Genomic DNA, 19344 nt, shown 5'->3' on the forward strand with positions numbered 1-19344 from the left:
TTTAAAAGAGGAATAAGCCCTTTCACAACTTTTACTAGCAGCAAAATACTTTCGCTACGAGTTGAGTTGAAAAACTGGCTTCTCTTTTTTTGCTGAAAAGAGCTAGTACATACAGCTAGTCAAACAATAAGACTGGCCAAGCGGAAATAATTTCAGTAATACAGGATCAGCAGAGTACCTTCTCGACTGATGAATCCACTAGAGCATTTTTAGCATACACTAAATAGCTTTATTATATCGACATTTATTGTATAAAAGCTAGACCAATAACTCATGCTTTAACTCAGCTCAGAAAAATACGTATAAACTAAAAGGTCTAATGCTGTTTTACCAGAATCATATATTATCTATTCTGTCATATGCTGCTCCAATAATAAAAATGACTACATAGAAGTTTGTGTATAAAAAGGTTACTGTTGTAACCGAAGCTTTTCATCCAACCTTTCAATGTGACGATACTAGTTCCTCTCGATACTAGTAAAAATGAGAAATTGGACTGTTTTTGTCGGATGGTCTATCTGACCGAACGGAGAGAGAACATATATGCAATTTCTACTTGAGATAATACAACGGACTGTAAACTTTACAACAACAGTGTAAAACTTTTAAATAGTTCTTAGGATAGTTCTTAGTTAATAGTTCTTAGGAAATAGAGCTGGTAATAGGAAATTTGAGACATCACATTTGAAAATTTTGAATAATTAAAATTAAAAAAATTAAAAAGTAGGTATTGAATTTTAAAATGGCTTTAAAAAAATTTTGAAAAGCAAAACAAACGCAAATGCAAAAAGTAATATTAATTATTAATAAAAAGTGCATCCCCATTTAGTGATAAAGCTACGGTAGACAAAATAGCCAAGAGTGATAAGAATGGCTTAGCCTTGTGGTAAGATGTGTGTGTGTGTGTTTGCAAACCAATCGTTGCAATCTTCGTGAATTCAAATCAGTAAATAAGTTATCGCTATAACTGGACAGACGATAACCTTTGAGATTTCTATATATATAGTATAGATTGCAAAGGGTAGGCGATTAGAGTCTAGATGTCTTTTATGCACCCTATTTGTACAACCATACGTGTAGAGATCCCGACAGCACCTGAAGCGTTACTATCATAAAAGTAGTAATAGAGCACATGACACATTTTACAATAATAATGCTCACCAAACTGTTTGCTGACTTCCTCTTCTCATAGTCGACGAATATGTTTTGAAACTGCTCGGGAGAGAGATAGTCGAGGGAGTTGGAAAGGGAGGCCCTCAGACATTCCTTAGCCCGCTCACTGATTCTCACTCTAGGTATTGTGGCCAGAACAGCATTCTTAGGTATGCCTGTGTAATACCAGCGCTAACACTGTAGTCCCATTTCGGACTTGCCTCCCATGTCTGATAGTGACAAGCGTGTTGTAGGTGCTTTGTTATAACAGGTTAGAAAAAATCTTCACAAACGAAGATAAGCAGGGTGCATGATTTGGTAGATGTCAAAGATACCAAGAATAAAATTATTGTTCAGAACTTGATATTGGTCAACCTCCCTACTATGACATTAAATGAACGAAGACTATGATCAGGGCCGTATCCTCTGATACTACAGCTACTGCCATGGCAGTACCATTTTTTGCGGGTCAAAAATCCCGGAATTCACGTCATTTTTGCTTGATTTTAACACTTTGGCTGGGGAAATGACCAAAATGTCGTTTATCGGTTGCGTGGGGAAACGGCATTTATGTCGCTTTAGGTAGACGTTTATAAAGCTGTTGTCTCGTAACGTTAAACAAAGTATATGAATGCTAGTAAGTTTTAAATATCATCAACAAGATATTAGTCGATAAATTAAAATATGAAATGATTATCCGAAAGGCATTGCTTTGTGCTAAAGAAATCGCGCCTCCTTGGAAAAGAATGTAAGCTGGAAATACCAGTCAACATCGGCTCGACTTTCAAAACGGTAAAATAAAATATTATTTGATCCTCCGATCATAAGTGATTTTTGGTGTGATTAGAATAACAATAATTCAGATGATAGAAGTGTATCTAAACTAATCTAATGTGATGTAAACTTTTTAGATTTTCATTATACTTGGAATATACAGAGAAAAACGATCGTTATAATAGCTCGCACGGCAACGTTATAGCGTTGGACTCTACCTAAAGGAATTCTTCCAAGCATTTCATACAGAGACAATTGTACACAGTTGTATTTTTGTAGTAGTAGATATGTAAATGAAAGCTTATGTACAAATGATTTTGTTCATAGAAATCAATTTAATTTGAGCTATGCATGTTAGATGTATAGCTCAAACTTAAATCTACTACTACTTGCTCAGTATTATAGACTATAGTATAAGTGCATTATTCTTAACATGGTGCTCTATTAATTTTACTTTTTAACTCTACAATACTATTTAATTAAATTATTTCATAAGAGACTACTCGTCTCCTACACCATTCAGCATTGTACCCGGTGATAATTCTACCTCATGCTAGCTGTGGCCAATCCCTTTAGCAGCTCTCATTTACATTATATTTTTAATAAGCGTTGTTAGAGACAATCTCAATAAACAGTTTTATATTTAGAAAACTGGATTATAATGTCAAATTTGCTGTTAGAACATCAGGAGCACAAGTGTGCTAGATTTGCACCCTTTTGACTATTTCTACTAAAAATTTTCCTAGGGAGAACCCCCACACCCCCTCCCACCGAGAGGACGCTCAGCACCCCTCTTGGACTCTCCCCGCAGTACCATTTTCAAACAGGGGGATACTGCCCTGGCTATGATGTCTGGTAGCACAAATGACGCAAATAGAAACCTTCCAAGAAAGCTGCTGAATAGCTTTCTATTGTTTGCTGAAGGTACGAAGAGCTGCACATCTCATTGCGACTTTAACACATAAGCTATTAAGAACATCCGCTGGTGAAAGCTGACATTAACACCCTCTTCAAATTATTGATGGGGAAAATGAGGATTTGAAATTTAGCAAGCCATGGAGTTGAGAATCAACAATGCTTGATAAAGCACTGCGGGCTAACTTACCCCCGTCCCGTTGCACGTGGACCGATACACTCACTCTACTCATTCTGAGCTGTTGCTGTCGCAGCATCTCAAACGCTGCCCTGATGCCTAGATGACGCCTGAATAAGCTTGAGGTCATGGAACCCTAGAATAGAGGCAGATTGTAATGAACAGATGTTATTAATTTAACTGTCAACAGCATCCAGTTGACAGCTGCTGTCAACTACTGTCGATAGAGTTCACACTATATCGACATATGTCGACGTTTTCCTTTCTATCACTGAAGTATTGTGGCATCAATGAAAAGATATGGCGATATACCCTATGTTTCCATGACATGCATAATGAGCAAATTTGAGTCAATCCGTAACAGCTTCTGTGTCTGTTTTGATAAAAACCAATTATAGAACTGCTTTTTATGTCTGCCCTCTGTGCAGATGGTATGTATAAACGCCTTGGACTATGCATGTTTATTGATTATGCTATTCGCCATGAATCACAAAATATTTTTACAACAACAATAATTTTCTATCACACTCAAAAAGACAAAGACTGACCGAGATGCTGCCACAAGTTCAAGGAGTGTGACAACAGCTATATACAATCAAAGGTCATAATACAAAAATACGATTATTTTTGTTTCAAAGCCAACAACCCTTGGCTATTTTTTCTCGGTAGGCCCTAAATGCAAATCCAACAATATAGCCCCTTCTTTAGAGATGAACAAACCATCAGAGATGAAATTTTTAAACAAAAGCATGATTTAACGATTCTTTCAAGCGAAAATCTTTTTGTAAAGTTGATCACCAGCACATTACTAGCATAGTTACAGCTTTCATGAATCATAATAAGAAAGACAACAGTACATGTTGGTAATTATTGATTACAGAGTCATCACGTCATCTAAATTAAAATTGGAAGTACTGTGTATAAATTATCGAACAAGTCCACTGATTAGACAGACACATTAAATTTTAAATATGTAAAATGGCCATATCCTTTTCAATACAAATGAGGTCAGATCACAAAAATTGCTTCTTAGCCCTAGGTAATAGAGAAACCTCTCAGCTTTTCGAACTGTTTTCGCAATTGAAACCGAAGCAATGTAACTTGAGATACAGCTTCTTATTGAAGGTGGTTTTGGTCAATATGGTCAACACAAAAAAACTGAAAAATTTGTGTTCAAAGATGATGACGGATTGGATTTTAAACAACATTATTTGTTGATGTTTAGGAAGGTCATAGTGACCTCGCGTTACAAACATTACATATCTATGAATGTAGGAAATTACTTGGCTTCACAAAAGTCCAAGCCATGTTGATAATTTTCCCTTTGGAAGCCCATTGTGCACTAGATAAAATGCCTATTTGTATTGAAAATGATACGACTTGTCACATATAGATAAAAAACTGACCTTGAAATAGCCTTTGAACTGATTATAAACCACTGCGGTTAGCATATTCATGAGGCAGTAGAGACCTGCAAAGAAATGCTATTAGCTAGTTTAAAAAAGGATTTTTTTCGTAAGCAAGTAATACTCTGCAACCGATTCTGTTAGTTTAGTGAAGTCCAAGTACATTAAAGTAAACACCAAAAATATAGAAATACCTCATTTGAACTGTTATTTAGCCTGACTTTGAACTAATGAAGACCTATAGCCATAGCACAAGTGCTAGGGTTAGCTCATTGTAAGTAGTTTTTTCCTATACTTGAATGGGATTTCCATACAGCTGAAACTCATTCCTAAAAAGTGTTAAAGCTGTCACCCAACTATTGTCCTGAACACGGTAATGTTATTTTCACCCAGCTGTTTGCACACATAACTAACACTTCAATCGAGCTACTGATGAATGCATATTAACACTTGCATTCAGTCATGGTTGTTATTTGTGGCGCAAATGATATATCAGAGTTCATATGATAAACAATAACATTTTCTCTTACCCAGCACAGCAAATACCTGCAATGACATATTTATTCCTATTGGTATAACCTTGCTCTTCTGTGTACAGTAGGGTCAGAAATTTTTATTTAGTAGTCTATGTCGAAGGACACAAGAAAATGGTACATTTACAACCAATTACATTTATAGAAAATCAATTTCAAACCCCCATCCTAATATTTCCATTATGGATTGATAAAAAGCAGACCAATTCCAAAGCAGATTTGATCTGACAGTTGATTTGCTCACTTCTGCATTTGGAAACAAATGTGACTTCCAATAAAGATGATTTCAACATATATAACGAAAGGAGGAAATTATGTTATGGGAGTGACCAACTGTGCCTTCCAGGAGTGTGTTAAGCATGCGAATCAGCTCAAATTAAAATGGCTTACCGATGGCTAGAAAGACTATGAAGAAGAGGGCAGACATGCGGTGCTGTGTATAGGCTGGCATCATGACTGTAACAGATCAGGGTAACAAATGAGAATGAAACAGTATCGAGAAGGTTTTAAGTAACTTTCTGAACCTTTCGAAATCCCAAAAAGCTAGGCGACAGAATAAGTAAAACTCAATTTAAGAAGACATAGTAGTCCTGCCTAAAGATAAAAACAGTTGGACTGCAACTGATGAGGTGGAGTTCAAGCCTCCCAACACATCACTGTTGGTGTCAGAAAAGGCCAACCACTTTGTATTTCCCAAATTATACCAACTAATTTCTAAGTAACTTAGCAGTAAGGTGTAACAGCTATACGTATAATAATTCTGAAATGCAAGTGAGCAGTCAAGTGGCAGAGTTGCTAAAATGCCGGTCTACCAAGCTGAAAATCGCGATTTTGAATCTGGTAGAACAGGGATTCCCAACCAGGGAGCAAGTCTCACCTAGGGTGAAGTTTGAATATACAAGGAGGAAAAGAGAGGTATCTAATTTGTTAAATTTTTAACTTGTCCTGCAGTGCCGTGTGAGTTTGGGTTTCACAATTTAACATTTTGGTTTTATCTACAACTAGCTGTGCTATCCGGCGTCGCCCGGGTAATAAAAAAGTCTTTGGACAGAAATTTGATTTGTATTTAACATATAAACATTTCCCATTCTAACTTTCAAACTATATATCAGGAGAGAAGTGTTTTGTGTAGTTGAAATAAATTAAGAGAAAAATAAAAACAACTGTAAAGGTTTTAAAACTTTGTCAAACAACTGTAACTTTCAAACTGTTAGCCAGACCCATTGCCAATGGAAAATTCCAGTAAGCAAAATAAGCTAGGCTTCTAATGGCGGTAAGCCATGACTTTGCGCCTGCATTGTTGTCCAGCTACAGCTGTTCTAATAATAGCTATAGCCGGAATGATAGATAGATATACGACATACGGACATACTTTGAGAAATATATACATGTATATATATATAGATACTAGTTGCTAATAATGAGCTACTAGTCAAAACCCAGACATACATTCATGTGCATAAGTATGGAGCCGCCCAGTGAATTTGCATGAACTCAAATTTCAATTCCAAGTAGAATAAAGAGAACCATTTGAAATATAACAAAGTAAGGAATCAATTTAATTCTTAGTCTTCTCTTTAAGATGGTGTTATTTGAAACAAATTACAAAATTCACTCCACTTGTGTAATCTCCTAAATGATATGACACTCTCAGTCAAACAAGTTTAGTATTTAATAATAAGAGGAAATGAGTACAAGTAATTATCATTATTCCGTCTCTTGAAGCCATTGTTTCAAAATCTTTGAAGTTTTGCAATTTTTGTGTACTTGAGGATATAAAACTAAGAATTTTCAACATTTTGTGCATTCGTTGCACTATATTTTTATTAGTAACATCCTTATTATGAAAACTACCGCAGAACAGCGGCAACCATTATTTTCTTTCATAAAGAAGGAGTTTCTATGCGAGAAATTGCCAAATGAGTTGGTTGTTCAAGAAAAGGAGTGTCTGGTGTCATTCAGAGATTCACTGAGCCTGGCAGTACTGAAGATAAACTACGCTCTGGTCGCCCAAAAAGAGCACTTGTACCAAAGACTGAACTCCGGTGCGGCTTTCCTTGACAGACCGTAGAATGTCTGGCAGTGAACTAATCATAGACTGGTAGGACACAAGCAATGTTAAAGTGCATCCATCTAGCATTTGAAAACGCCTAACTGCTGCCAGAAGGGCTAACAGGGGTTTGACGGCTCGACTTTGTACTTGGCATGATGAACGGAGAAAAATATATCAAAACCATGCAAAGTAAGATGTCACCAAGTCTAGGGCATTTTTTGTTGAAGGAACCACCAGACAGTTCAACTGACTGGTGGTTCCAGGATTGCAATGCCCCCAACCCACCGTGCCAAGAAAGTCAAAGAATGGACGTGACAAGAGGGAGCCAGCACAATGCCATGACAAGCTCAGATCCATGATTTGAATCCCATGAAAAATCTGTGACAGATTATATCAGCTATACTAAACAAGACTAAGCCCAAGACTAAAAAGAGCTGATGGAAGGCCTTGTAAGAGCTTGGCACAGAGTGATTGAGCCAAAAGAACCTGAAAAGTTGGTTGCATCAATGCCTAAATAGCTGTTGTCTTGTCATAGAGAAAAAAAGCAGTAGTGAGACTACCAGGTCTCAGAAATCACATCCAATCTCTAATAAAGAATATTTATACAACAAATGACCTTTTTCAGCGCCTCCAACTTGTTCAAAGAGTTGTTCACCTTTGATAATTATTTAGTGGATTGCATAAATACATGTGTTAAACAATATAAGGCAGCCTATTGTTTTGATTATTAATTTAGCAAGTTAATAACTAAAACAATCAGGTAAAGGACATTATCAGCATTAAAATGATACTAATATATTTGCTGTAGCTATATTCAAAGCTGAATAACAACAGCTTGAAGTTTGAAATTGTAAATACTTTACAGGCGGCTTCATACTTTTGCACATGACTGTACGTGAACACACCCATCCAGATTTAGATTGGACAGAAAGCTAACCTAGTCATAAACGAGTTCAGCGGGATGCTGAAGGTCATGTACTGTTTTGTGTTGTATGCGTGCTGTATAAAAATGAATAATTTGTTGTTATATGACTAGATATGTACAATAAAATGGGATTATAATTCGTATCAATTGTTTTTAGTCATGTGAGTTAAAAGTGGGTGGGGAATCAAATTTATGAAAAGGCATAAGGGGGGAACTGAATGAAAAAGGTTAGGAACCCCTGTGATAGAATATAATCTCCTCTCCCAACCTCCATCTGTAGGCAGACAAACATAGCTCTTACTACGGTAAAGATGTTAATGCTTCAGAAATTTGAAAATAATTAAGTAACATCATACTACTTTCAATAATCTTTATTATTTCTTAAAACACTGAACAAAAAGTGATCGCTGTGCTGTACAGAAGGGTTTCAAATAAGTACCAATATTCTGGACCTAATTAACACACAGGTGTCAGACATATATAGCTTTTATAGCTGCCCCTTAAGCTGCTCGGCAGCCATACAGTCATGGCTACATCGCAAACTAAACAAAGCTTCGGAAGCGCATAAATCTTGACAAAACGTAACCAAAACTTGTAATGAGTGGTAACATGGGTCCGAACTCAGGAAGATAACATCGTTCCAACAATTTATTATTTTATGGTCCAGGATTCTATTGAGTCATTCGATTTTCACCGAGTTTAAAGGCATACTGATCATGGATGATGATGTACACTATCGCATCATTTACTAAATTGCGAAACAAAGAAATACAGTGAATATTGGATTGGCTGATACATTATCCAATTAAACGTGAGTTTTGGACACATCAAAAACCCTCTTCAGTTTTTGTGTTGCTGGCCCTTAACACGTGTCAGATGTTGGCCAATGATAGACTTGCGTAGACACCACCTGATGGTTTTGAATAACAAGAGGAACAAAAGAGGTGAATAGCTGCTTAACAATATATTATTATGAAGGTGAAATCTAGAGCTAACAAAGAATTGCTTACATAAGACATGGCGTCTATTTGTAATGTGAACAATGTCTTATTGAGCTACTGTAAAGGAATTGGAGAAATAAATGGGTGTAAGTAGAGAAGTTAAATACAGAGAATGTAAAATACATTTGTAAGATAGAAGCGTAGTGATTGTGACTGTAGAGTGATTCATGAACTTAACCACTGGACCACTGCTGTATGGGAGTAGCTGGAGCCCGGTGGTTAGGGCGCTGGCTTATGATCAGTTGATCGCGTCACTCAAGGACCATTGGTAGTCTTAATGTGACTAAACTGGCATCCCCATTTGCGCTCCAGTGCAGATGAGGAAGGTAACTAGCAACCCTGCAGGGCTAGAAAAAAAACCTGACAAGGGCGGAAGAGCTCCTCTGAGAGCCAACGATTGACTAGCTAGAGATGGTGTATCAATAAAAGCATCCAACAGAAAGTAATGGAAAACCACAGTTGAAACCTACCAAGTCATGGTTATAGGAAGTGAGGAATAACTATGTTCACCCATGTCATCACGGGACATGGTAATCACATAGAGAGTTGTAATATAGTGTCAAGATGACATCGACTAGGTGCAATAAAACCGGGCAACAAGAATGATGATACAATGAAAATTCAACAGATCAGAAGAAAGGTTGAAAACACAAGAAATGAGACAGACCTACCATCAGGGTTGTTGGCTGTAGTCAAGAGGACCAGTAAGCTGATAAACGATGTGTTGAAATTGCGGAAGTACTGATCTTCCAAAGTCTGTAAAAAGATATAATTTTTTAAAATATTTTAACAAAAAATGTATGTATCTAAACTAAGTGAAAGAAAACTTGCATTCAATTTTCCATGAATTTCTAGTGAAAGGTTCCCTTTTATTCAATTGAGATATTTTAGCTGTGAAATTGATTCGACTTTATTGAGCACTCATCTTAAGTACACTGTGACACTTTCTACAGTGCATATATAAATAATATATTCTTACACTATATAATATGGTAGATGTATATCTATACTACTGGCTACCCACCTGGTTGGCTGGGGAATTGTTGGAAGAGAGAGTATTGCCGGGGTAGTTGGGAAGCTGTAAAACAAAATCTCTCTTTGTTTTTATAAGAGACAACAAATACAGACGTTTACACTAAAGATTCAACATAAAGATCAGAATTGCTGTGGCCAGTCAGTGGGTCGAATGTTACAACTACCAACAAGAGCATTTAAAAATATCTGTTTATGTAAGGCAAAGGTGAAACTTGTAACTCATCACACAGTTGCAACTGAAATATATTGTAAATGAAGTGCAACTGAAGTGGCATACTGTTAGATTATAGAAACAGGAGAAACAAATACTCATGAACGGTTGACTAGACAATGTAACTTGATGAAACAGGTTTTTTCTCGTCACAGCATTATAGGAGTTGACCATACGATTATCATCAACACGTGATGGATAGCCAGAGCAACACTCATACAATATATGTGGTCAACAACCTATATACAGTCAACAACCTTTATCATATAGCAAGAGCAGTAAACGATAAGAAAGTGCACTGGGGTTATGCGGAATCCTTGTGAGCAGTAGGCTTAAGTGTTTGTGTCGAAAGCCCTCTATCTTCTCCTAACTAGTTTAGTATAAGAGAAAATTTATCAGTTACTAGCTACTCAATGAGCTGTGACAAATATTTTTTCCACTAGCTGATAACATTTCAGTGATTTTCCAGAACATGTCAACTTTTGATAATTAATCACTTCATATATTCATAAAGTAGCAAGAACCGCCTTACTAGAATGAAAAGAGTGAATACGGAGAAATTAGACGCTGTCCATTAGAAAAAATTAGGTTGACTTTCTAAATGATTGACTTTGTTAACCACTAAATAGTGATGTTTGTCAGTTGGTCCAAAATAGTTCAAAAAATTGATCTTTTGTATTGCTCCATAATATCTGAGTCGCTGCATCGACTAACACCGAATAGCTGCGCATATGTGAAGTGAACATAAAATGCAAATCTAGCAAAATGTGTAGATTTATTTTCAATTCTATCATCTGTTAAAAAACTATTAACCACTATTTTTAATTGGCATATTTATTGTTTTTGGGATGACTGGAGTATAGTTGGAGCATGCTGGATTTAAATTCCACTTCAAGAAATATTTTTAACCAAATTACAATCGTACTGACACTCTTTTATCAAAACTTGCTAGTCTGAAATCAGTCAACCAGCATTCGTTCACTGGTCTTCTATAGTATCGATTTCATGTCGATCAAACGCGTGTTAAAGACATCGTTACAGTATAGGCTGGTTCACACTATATCGCCGTATCTTGTTGTTGATGTCACAATAATTCCGTAATCAGCGATGATAAAAATGTTCACACTATCACAAACCCATCCGTGTTGGCATCCACAAATATTCCGTGAAACAGTGTTCTCATTTTTCTTTTTGAATTTTCGCGAAGAAATCTCTTTGTTTCCGTGTGTTTTAAACAAATACTAGTCTCGCATTACCTATCAGAAATGGAAAAAATAAATCATGCTATCCACGCCAGCGAATTACTATCGCCGAAACGGTTCACATTGCAAAGGGAGTCGTCGATACTCAGCAAAATATCGGAAAAGTTTGACAGATGCAAACTTTCCTGCCGTGTCTGCATTGCTTCATCGATGCCATTGGTTTTGGCTCACATAATCAACGATGACCGCCGAGAAGAAAACGCCAACATACGGCGATATTGTGCGAACCAGCCTAAAGCTGTTTCATCACTGCGACAGTCTAGTAACTCATCTACATTATAGAAAGAGGTGCAAACAATTTGACTCACGTGTGGGGTGGGGAACAGAAGCATCCCAAACATAGTGAAGAAGTAAAGATGAATAAGTAGAAGTAGCAGGACACTAAAAGACAATTAGGAACAGGATGTCAGTATGTAGGTCAGAGGATATGAGCTGAAACAGTCTGTCAACTGCAGGACATCTACCGTTTTGTATCGTTTCTTAGCCCCAAATCTTTATTACAGTAATAATATCACCTGCTCGGCTAATGCTTATCTGTTCCAAACTGTTTTGAAGGAGCCTTCCTACAGATTAGGCATTTATAGGGTAAAGCGCGTTTCTACTTATTGAAACTTTCCGCTTACAAAAAGGCTTCCAGAAAAAACTTAACTTCGCAAGTGCAGCTTCTACGGTATTTTCAATCAGGTCAAGGTTTTTAAGTAAATAATACAACAATTATAGAGCTTAGACAACGAATGAAAGAAAACAATGGACAAATTGCAACAGCGAGAAGTAAACACGGAGGGATAATCATAGCAAAATAGCACCATGATTAAGATTATACTAGACAGAGTAAGCAGCTCAATGGGGATAAAATTGTCGAACATACAGAGAAAGCAGGCATAAAACACTGAATAATGCTTCATATTTACTTGAGAACAGATTAGAAACAAAGAGTATTCAAAGACTTCATACACAAAGCATTCTAATTACTTCCAATACAAATACATCAAGTCTAATACAAATCTAATCAAGGATAATTTGATATTACTGTTGCGTGTAATCAAATTTGAATTCATAGTGAATTCAAATTTAATCATACAGCTGAAATTGAAAATGGCCAGATGAATTTGTTTCTATCAACTGACACGTGAAACACTTTTACCCTGTACTCCCTGAAACCACATTTTGAATGACATAAGCTAATACGTAAAACACTTTCGTAAAACACTTTCGACCTACACTCTTTTAGACTGCTTGTTAACGGACATAGGCTGACATGTCATTCCTATACCATCCCAGACTGACTGCTGACATTCCGACTACTATTTTACTATCTAAAACCAATCTATCGATGACTGCAATAAAACGTGCTGAGAATGTGTTTCAACTTTTAATTCCTATCTCTATTTTACGCAGTTAAAGTTGCAATTCCTTTAATAGACCAACTATAGTAGCACCAATGAGAGGTTTTCAGCAACATAAGAAATGAGCATATAGTTGTATTCTCAACCTACAAGAGCTCGAATGCTGAAGAATATTTACGAACAGAGCTGAAATTAGAATGGCTTTGAAAGACTGAAATCGTACCTCGCTATCTCAGGTAGGGTCCGACGTAAGCAGTTCCATACCTTCTTTACCATTGTCGAACGTTGGATAACAAAAAAAGGTCTGACCATTCGTCTGATTCTTATCGACTGAAAACCAAGGACAAACATTCTTCACATGCGCTACTTTAATCATTAACCATATTAATTTACATTACTGGTACACAATGATTTGTTAAAGAATCGCAGCGCAATCCTTCGTTTTTTCGTGACGCCATTTTATCGTTGTCGGTCATCTTATAGACAATTTTATCGTTAAAAACATGAAGCTTTTGCAATGAACTTTTGAAAACGATGCTTTTGTTTACAATATTTTATTATAGTATCAAACAACACCAAAAAGTACTATTAAATGAAAGAAAAACGATCATTTTCTACAAATATGGCGGCTTTTTCATGAACGAGCGCGTGTGCAAATGGCTTGTTGACGGCAAAAAGAACGATGGATTATAAACAAATAATTATAGAGCAACTCTGCCGCATACCTGCAGATATGCTATACAACAAAATACTTTTCCTCTATCAGGTCAACAAAGAGTAAAGCTTCAACTTCAACATACAGCTTAGTTTGTTCTGGTATCTGTTAGGTATGACGAACCTGTTGTATGTTGGAACAAGCATTTGCATAAGAACCCATTGTATTTGATCTAATTTGTTCCAAAATTGAGAAAAAGTCGACAAACACGATACGTACTTACATGCAGCATTAAAATAAATGCAATACCTATATACAACTACGAAGAAACTAAGCGTAAAACCCTTATGTCCAAAATTAGGTCATGGAAAAACTGGGTTAATGCAATAATAATCAGTAAAAAGAGATATATAGGGCTACATAACTTTAGGGACATGTGAACAGAAGTGCAGACTCTTCAATATGTAGGTAGGTATGAATGTGTAGGTCAGGTGGCAGCAAGTGTGTAACATACTGTTATCAGATGGTTTCGTTCAGCAGAATAAATTAAAAGCATCAAAATGTATTCTTCTAGGAATACGCTTTCAAACATGGTTTTAAATAGTTTTAACTTACAAGACAGGTCTCAAAAAGACAATCTTGTGTGCAGAGGTTTGACTGTGAGGGTGAAGGAACACGGTCTCATTTTCTTTATGAAGTTAAACTATCCGAGCAAGGATAGTAGGATAAGGGTGGGAATAATCATGAGGACAAATCTAATATATGATCCTTTAAAAAGACAATCTGGATTTTTTTTAATCTGTTATAATTTGTTGTCTAAAAGTATTAACTAGTCAATAATATGTCATTAGATATCAGCCAATTTCTGTTAAACCAATGGATAATGTGAGCAATATTTAATATAATTTTATTACTGGTTAGGAACATGTGAGTTCTAAGTAAAAATGTTAGTCTAGTTAGGGATGAACAATGTTTGACACTTATTGAAAAACTACATTACATTAGATTTATCCATAATGGAAATTTAATACTTTCGGGGGGCACCTTATAAAACTCTGAACATCACAAATTACTGGTACTGAACATGTTTAAAAAAAAGCTAATCGCTGTTTATGATATGAAACTGCATCGGTTAGTTGTTTGTTTTGTTAATAGGTTATTGACGTGAAGGTTCACTGAAAATTGAACAAAGGAAACTTAAAGTCACGTCAGTAGTTAAAGAGTGGTTTGTCCCATAACACAACATATAGTATAGATATTGAAGAGAATTCAACTAAGTACACCACTACACAATGTGTGAATACAACTTAAGCCAAGGTATATTTTAATATCGTTATGTTGTCAATAATTGTAAGGGTACGTGATTAAAAACATTCGTGTTTCAGATTTTACACTTTCAGTTGCGCAACAGACCATTGTTATAAATTTTTCATCGACTGATGGTTGGTTCATCAGCATGAAACTATAGTTTGTGAAAAACTGAGGAGTTAAATCTGTCTTGAACTTTTAATAATTAAAGATGAATTATGCTCGCTAAAAGTGAACTAAATAACTTGGATTTCAAAAAAATGGCTCCCAACATTTTATGGCTTAATTCTGTGAAAAAAACAATGCATTGGGCCTTTAGCCTCTCCAAACCTCAAACACGAGAATTCTTACCTCTTTACAGCTGAGCATTAGGTAGACCAAACAGTCAGTTATACTTAATATGCAGACGACATAGGCTGCTATAATCCACTTACTCTTCTTCACTCGTTCCCACCCGATAAAATTTGTCTACAAAGACATGTGCGATTGTTCTACAGAGACAACTCAATGGCTTAAACTCTGACAATAATGTGAGAAATCTTGTATAGAAGAAAAAGAACACTTGTCTAAAAACTCAAACTCTGACAGACAGAATTGGATGCTCGAAGAATGGGACAGATTGCATGAATGCCTGTCTTGTCTCGACCACTGATTTCAGGTTGTAACATTTAAGGAAAATAAGGAAAATTTATTAAATAACTAGCTGTGCCTCCCGGCGTTGCCCGGGTATTAAAAATCAGCTTATAACAATGAGAAGTGATGAGATTTGCTAACCACTTGCTGGCAGGCAACTCTCCGGCAAGTGGCCGGCCATTGCCAAGTGGCCTGGCACACTGCCAATAGAAAATTCCACTAACCTAGTTAGTAAAGCCTGGTTTCCATTTGACAGCGCAATGAACGTGCGCGGCCCAGTGATCGTACGCAATGCATTTCTTGGGCTGCGATGCAGTGTTTCCATATCACGCGTAGGCGTCATTCTTGCATTGGGCAGGGTGGGTAATTTCCTTACTTTTTCGTAGGAGGGGCCGATTTCTTCGGAAAAACAGCCTTCTGTTGCGATATTGCGCTGTCATATGAAAACCAGGCTTACTCTTTCGTACGAGAGACCGATTTCTTCGGAAAACAGCCTTCGGTTTGAATTGTGGGATAGGTTGAAAAGGTCGAGTGGTGTATTGTGGAATACGTCATCGCGCGCACTCGTCGCAAGGATCCATTCTGTTGGATCCTTGCGATCAGCGTACGCACGTCGTGCGATCGTCGTGCGTTGATGTTTCCATATCACAGCCGGCTTACGCGCGACGTCGTGCGCCTTGTTGCGCGCCTTGCGCTGTCATATGGAAACCAGGCTTAAGCTTCAAATGCCGGCAAGCAATGACATTGCGTCAGCATTGTTGCCCAGCTAGGCTATTCTAATAACAGCTATAGCCGAAACGCAGACAGACATATGACACACGGATATACTTTGAGAAATATATCTGACTAACCTTTAAAATCTGATCAACTAAAAGAATAATGAGGCAGAAAAGCTCAAGTGACTCGAGGGCTCCACACGGTGCGCGCCATCGTGAGCTCACTTGTCTCAGATCTGATGTCCGAGTTAAAGATGAAGGATTCTCAAAAAATGCTAATATGTGTAGAGTAAAAACTATAAAATGGATGAACCTAAAACAAAACAATATTCTGAATTAGCCTTGTAAAGTATCAATGGTGAAACAAACATACATGTATCTGATAAGTAAAGCATGGTGGCCTCGAAAATACATGCCAAATGTTTTCCGCTATACTGCGTTGAAGGTGAATTAAAACTGGGTATTTCAAATTCAATATTAGCGTAGTTAGCACTGAGTTATACCCACAGACACTATTATAGTATGCTTTTCAATGGCATCAATTAGTTTTATTTGCGCTACTGTGTAGACGATAGTCTAAAAGTACTAAGCCGGTTGTTTTACCAATCCTAAACATGCTACCGACATGGGGAGGGAGGTTAGTAGACAAATAATATTGCAAAAGAAAATTACTGCCGAAAATCTTATAATCCTATCAGTTAGCCACCAAAGCCATAGTGCTGTCATGATTATTGATTATTACTATTACTCATACATGCTTAAATGGAAATATAACATAAACAGACTTACAGCTGAGCAGGCGTAGAGTGATAGAATCTGTATATGCGAAGAGAGCGACTGTCGACTTTGTGATATATCGACCGATACTACAAATCACCCAATTTTTCATGAACTTTTGCTATCGTCATCAACTAAATATGGCAATAGCTTTTGGAAACAAGACTTACATTTTAAAAAATCAGAAATTCACATAGCAAAACAGAGATGGTAGAAATAATTAATCGAACCATAATGGCATCTTCGAGAAAGATGGCTGCTGTATCAATGGTTGCTTTGTCGTACATAAACTCTAGCTCTGTTGCTTGCCTCGAATTTTCATAGTCATCACCAGATTCTTCAGCCATGTTACGATAATCAGAAGCCATTTTATTATCGCTATGAACACATTTCCAAGATTACCTGGTTTCCTTCAAAATAAATCAAAGGTGTATGGCTTGTTCAAAGCTTCAACCTATTTTATTAAACAGTAAACGGGGATCAGAAACAATATTTAATGATCATACAGTAGGGATTTACTTACGGAAATACTTTATTAGGTATTTATTTGTTAGGTATTATATAAGTGACAATATTACAATGATAATGAAATAGACGCATAAGGACCAATAGACATGGTTTTATTGAATGAGTGAAGTATATTTGTGAAAATATTTCGACGAATGATGTTGCACGAAATTGTAAACGGAAGCCATCGTGTTCAACTATGTCCCATTTTAGCCGCTTTGGAAAGAGATCCTAATCTATGGCATTTTCGTGATGGCTGCGATTAACTGTTCGTTTTTGAGCTTTTAAGAGATAAGACACAGCAGAGTAACACATGGAAAATCTTTTGATACCAAATCACTGTAATGTGAATTTTGTTGCAAGTCAACCTTTAAAATGACCAAATACCCTTCTGAGAAGTACAAAAATTTGATAAAATTTATTGGTGAAATGAACACTGGTAATAAAGACAAAAAATCTAGACAGAAACCTTGATGAATGATAAAATTACAACAACACTACTAGTTAGAAAAATTGGCGTGTTTACTATAACTATCTGTTTTATATGTTCCATCCACAAAGAGGTATTCTAGCAGACAACATCGTGAACAACAAAATCTTGGCTGACAACAGCAGATGGATGTTGAAATCGATTTAAAGTTTTGAAAGTACAGTGAAACATGGATAACTCAAACTTCACGGGACCGAGCGAAAGTGTTTGAGTTATCAGAGCGTTCAAGTTATCAGAGCACAGTCACAAGTGAATGTATTTATCAGTAGATACATATACAAACTACATGTATATATAAAACTAAAGTATAGGTTGTTTGTTGTAAGTTAAAGGGCATCTGATGCAGAGTTTTAAAGTATTTATCAGAAAGTATAGATATTTTTAAACACTTGAGATTTGTGTGCTGTTTTAGGTGATGTGACTGCCAGAACTTTTTCAGATTAAAATTGGCAAAACCTAATCGCGGTTAAAACGCTCAGAAGACATTTTTTCTTCTGAGTGTTTTACTCGAGATCAATTTTGCCAATTTTAATCTTAAAACGTCTTGCCAGTCACATCACCTAAAACTGCAAACAAATCTCAGCCCAATAGAAAAATATCTATTCTTTCTGATAATTTTTAAAACTGGACATAAGTAAACATTTATGACCAATGCAAAAAAGCATGCTTTACATTTGATCAGTTGTTTCATTTAAAAAAACTTATCGAGTGTAGTCTGTGACAAGGTATTTTTTTGACAAAGATCAACAGTGTGACTTATTGTAGAAATAGATTTTAAACAGTTATTATAGTCCTTAAAAGCTTGTTAGCCTTTTCTAACAAAATTGGCCCATTGATAGGTACGCCTTCACTACGCACTTGTCTAAACCAAGTCAATAATAAACCATCCAAATCACCGTGCGACCTTGAACGATCTCTTAGCCTTGATGAATTTTGGTCACATAACGATCTTATTCTTTCTTTTTGTTTAATGTATGTTGACACAGTACTTTTTGGAAGATTTTCTCTTTTTGATAATGCTGATAGCTTTTGTCCTGCTTCGATTTCCTCGAGTACTTTAAGTTTGTCAGAAGATTTCCACGCTTTTCTTTGCTTGCGTGATGCCATCGTAAAGTGGATGTCTGTTGTAGCGGACGCCAAGCCACGAGCCTATTTGTGACATTTTATCTTTATGTATCCGCGTATAATCACTGTTACAATATGTATTTTGCATGCTGCGTCTATCTTTATTAAATTTTTATCGCTAATACCTTCTCACGTTTATAGCTTGGCTGTAACTAAGCGAACGTCTTAGCGACCCTATTAATCATTTTTATACGATTTTTTTTTCGGTTCCATTATACGGTACGAGGGAAATTATATGTACACTATACGCGTATAAAAAGCGCTTTCGTTAAGAAAGCAGAGTGGTCTCAGCAGTGAAAACTCCTTCAAAACAAATTGAACGGAAACCACGTTTGTGAATTC

General features: G+C 36.4%; 1 protein-coding gene across 2 annotated transcripts in view; it reads right to left on the minus strand.

Moving 5' to 3' along the window:
* The window catches only part of LOC137404504 (two pore channel protein 2-like), a 43152-nt gene extending 25901 nt beyond the window's left edge, over window positions 1-17251 (minus strand). For both annotated transcript variants that reach the window (XM_068090730.1, XM_068090729.1), the window contains exons 1-12: window positions 17111-17251; window positions 16893-16969; window positions 16239-16416; window positions 15106-15222; window positions 13015-13121; window positions 11754-11826; window positions 9962-10015; window positions 9609-9693; window positions 5349-5414; window positions 4426-4490; window positions 3032-3155; window positions 1162-1328 (exon numbers count right to left, since the gene is read on the minus strand). In XM_068090730.1, the coding sequence (XP_067946831.1) occupies window positions 1162-1328; window positions 3032-3155; window positions 4426-4490; window positions 5349-5414; window positions 9609-9693; window positions 9962-10015; window positions 11754-11826; window positions 13015-13121; window positions 15106-15222; window positions 16239-16416; window positions 16893-16969; window positions 17111-17248 (1251 nt within the window). In that variant the 5' untranslated portion in view covers window positions 17249-17251. The remainder of the gene's footprint in view (window positions 1-1161; window positions 1329-3031; window positions 3156-4425; window positions 4491-5348; window positions 5415-9608; window positions 9694-9961; window positions 10016-11753; window positions 11827-13014; window positions 13122-15105; window positions 15223-16238; window positions 16417-16892; window positions 16970-17110) is intronic.
* Between the last annotated feature and the right edge of the window lie 2093 nt (window positions 17252-19344).

This window comes from Watersipora subatra, chromosome 9, assembly GCF_963576615.1.
Source record: "Watersipora subatra chromosome 9, tzWatSuba1.1, whole genome shotgun sequence".
Taxonomy (NCBI): Eukaryota; Metazoa; Bryozoa; class Gymnolaemata; order Cheilostomatida; family Watersiporidae; genus Watersipora; species Watersipora subatra.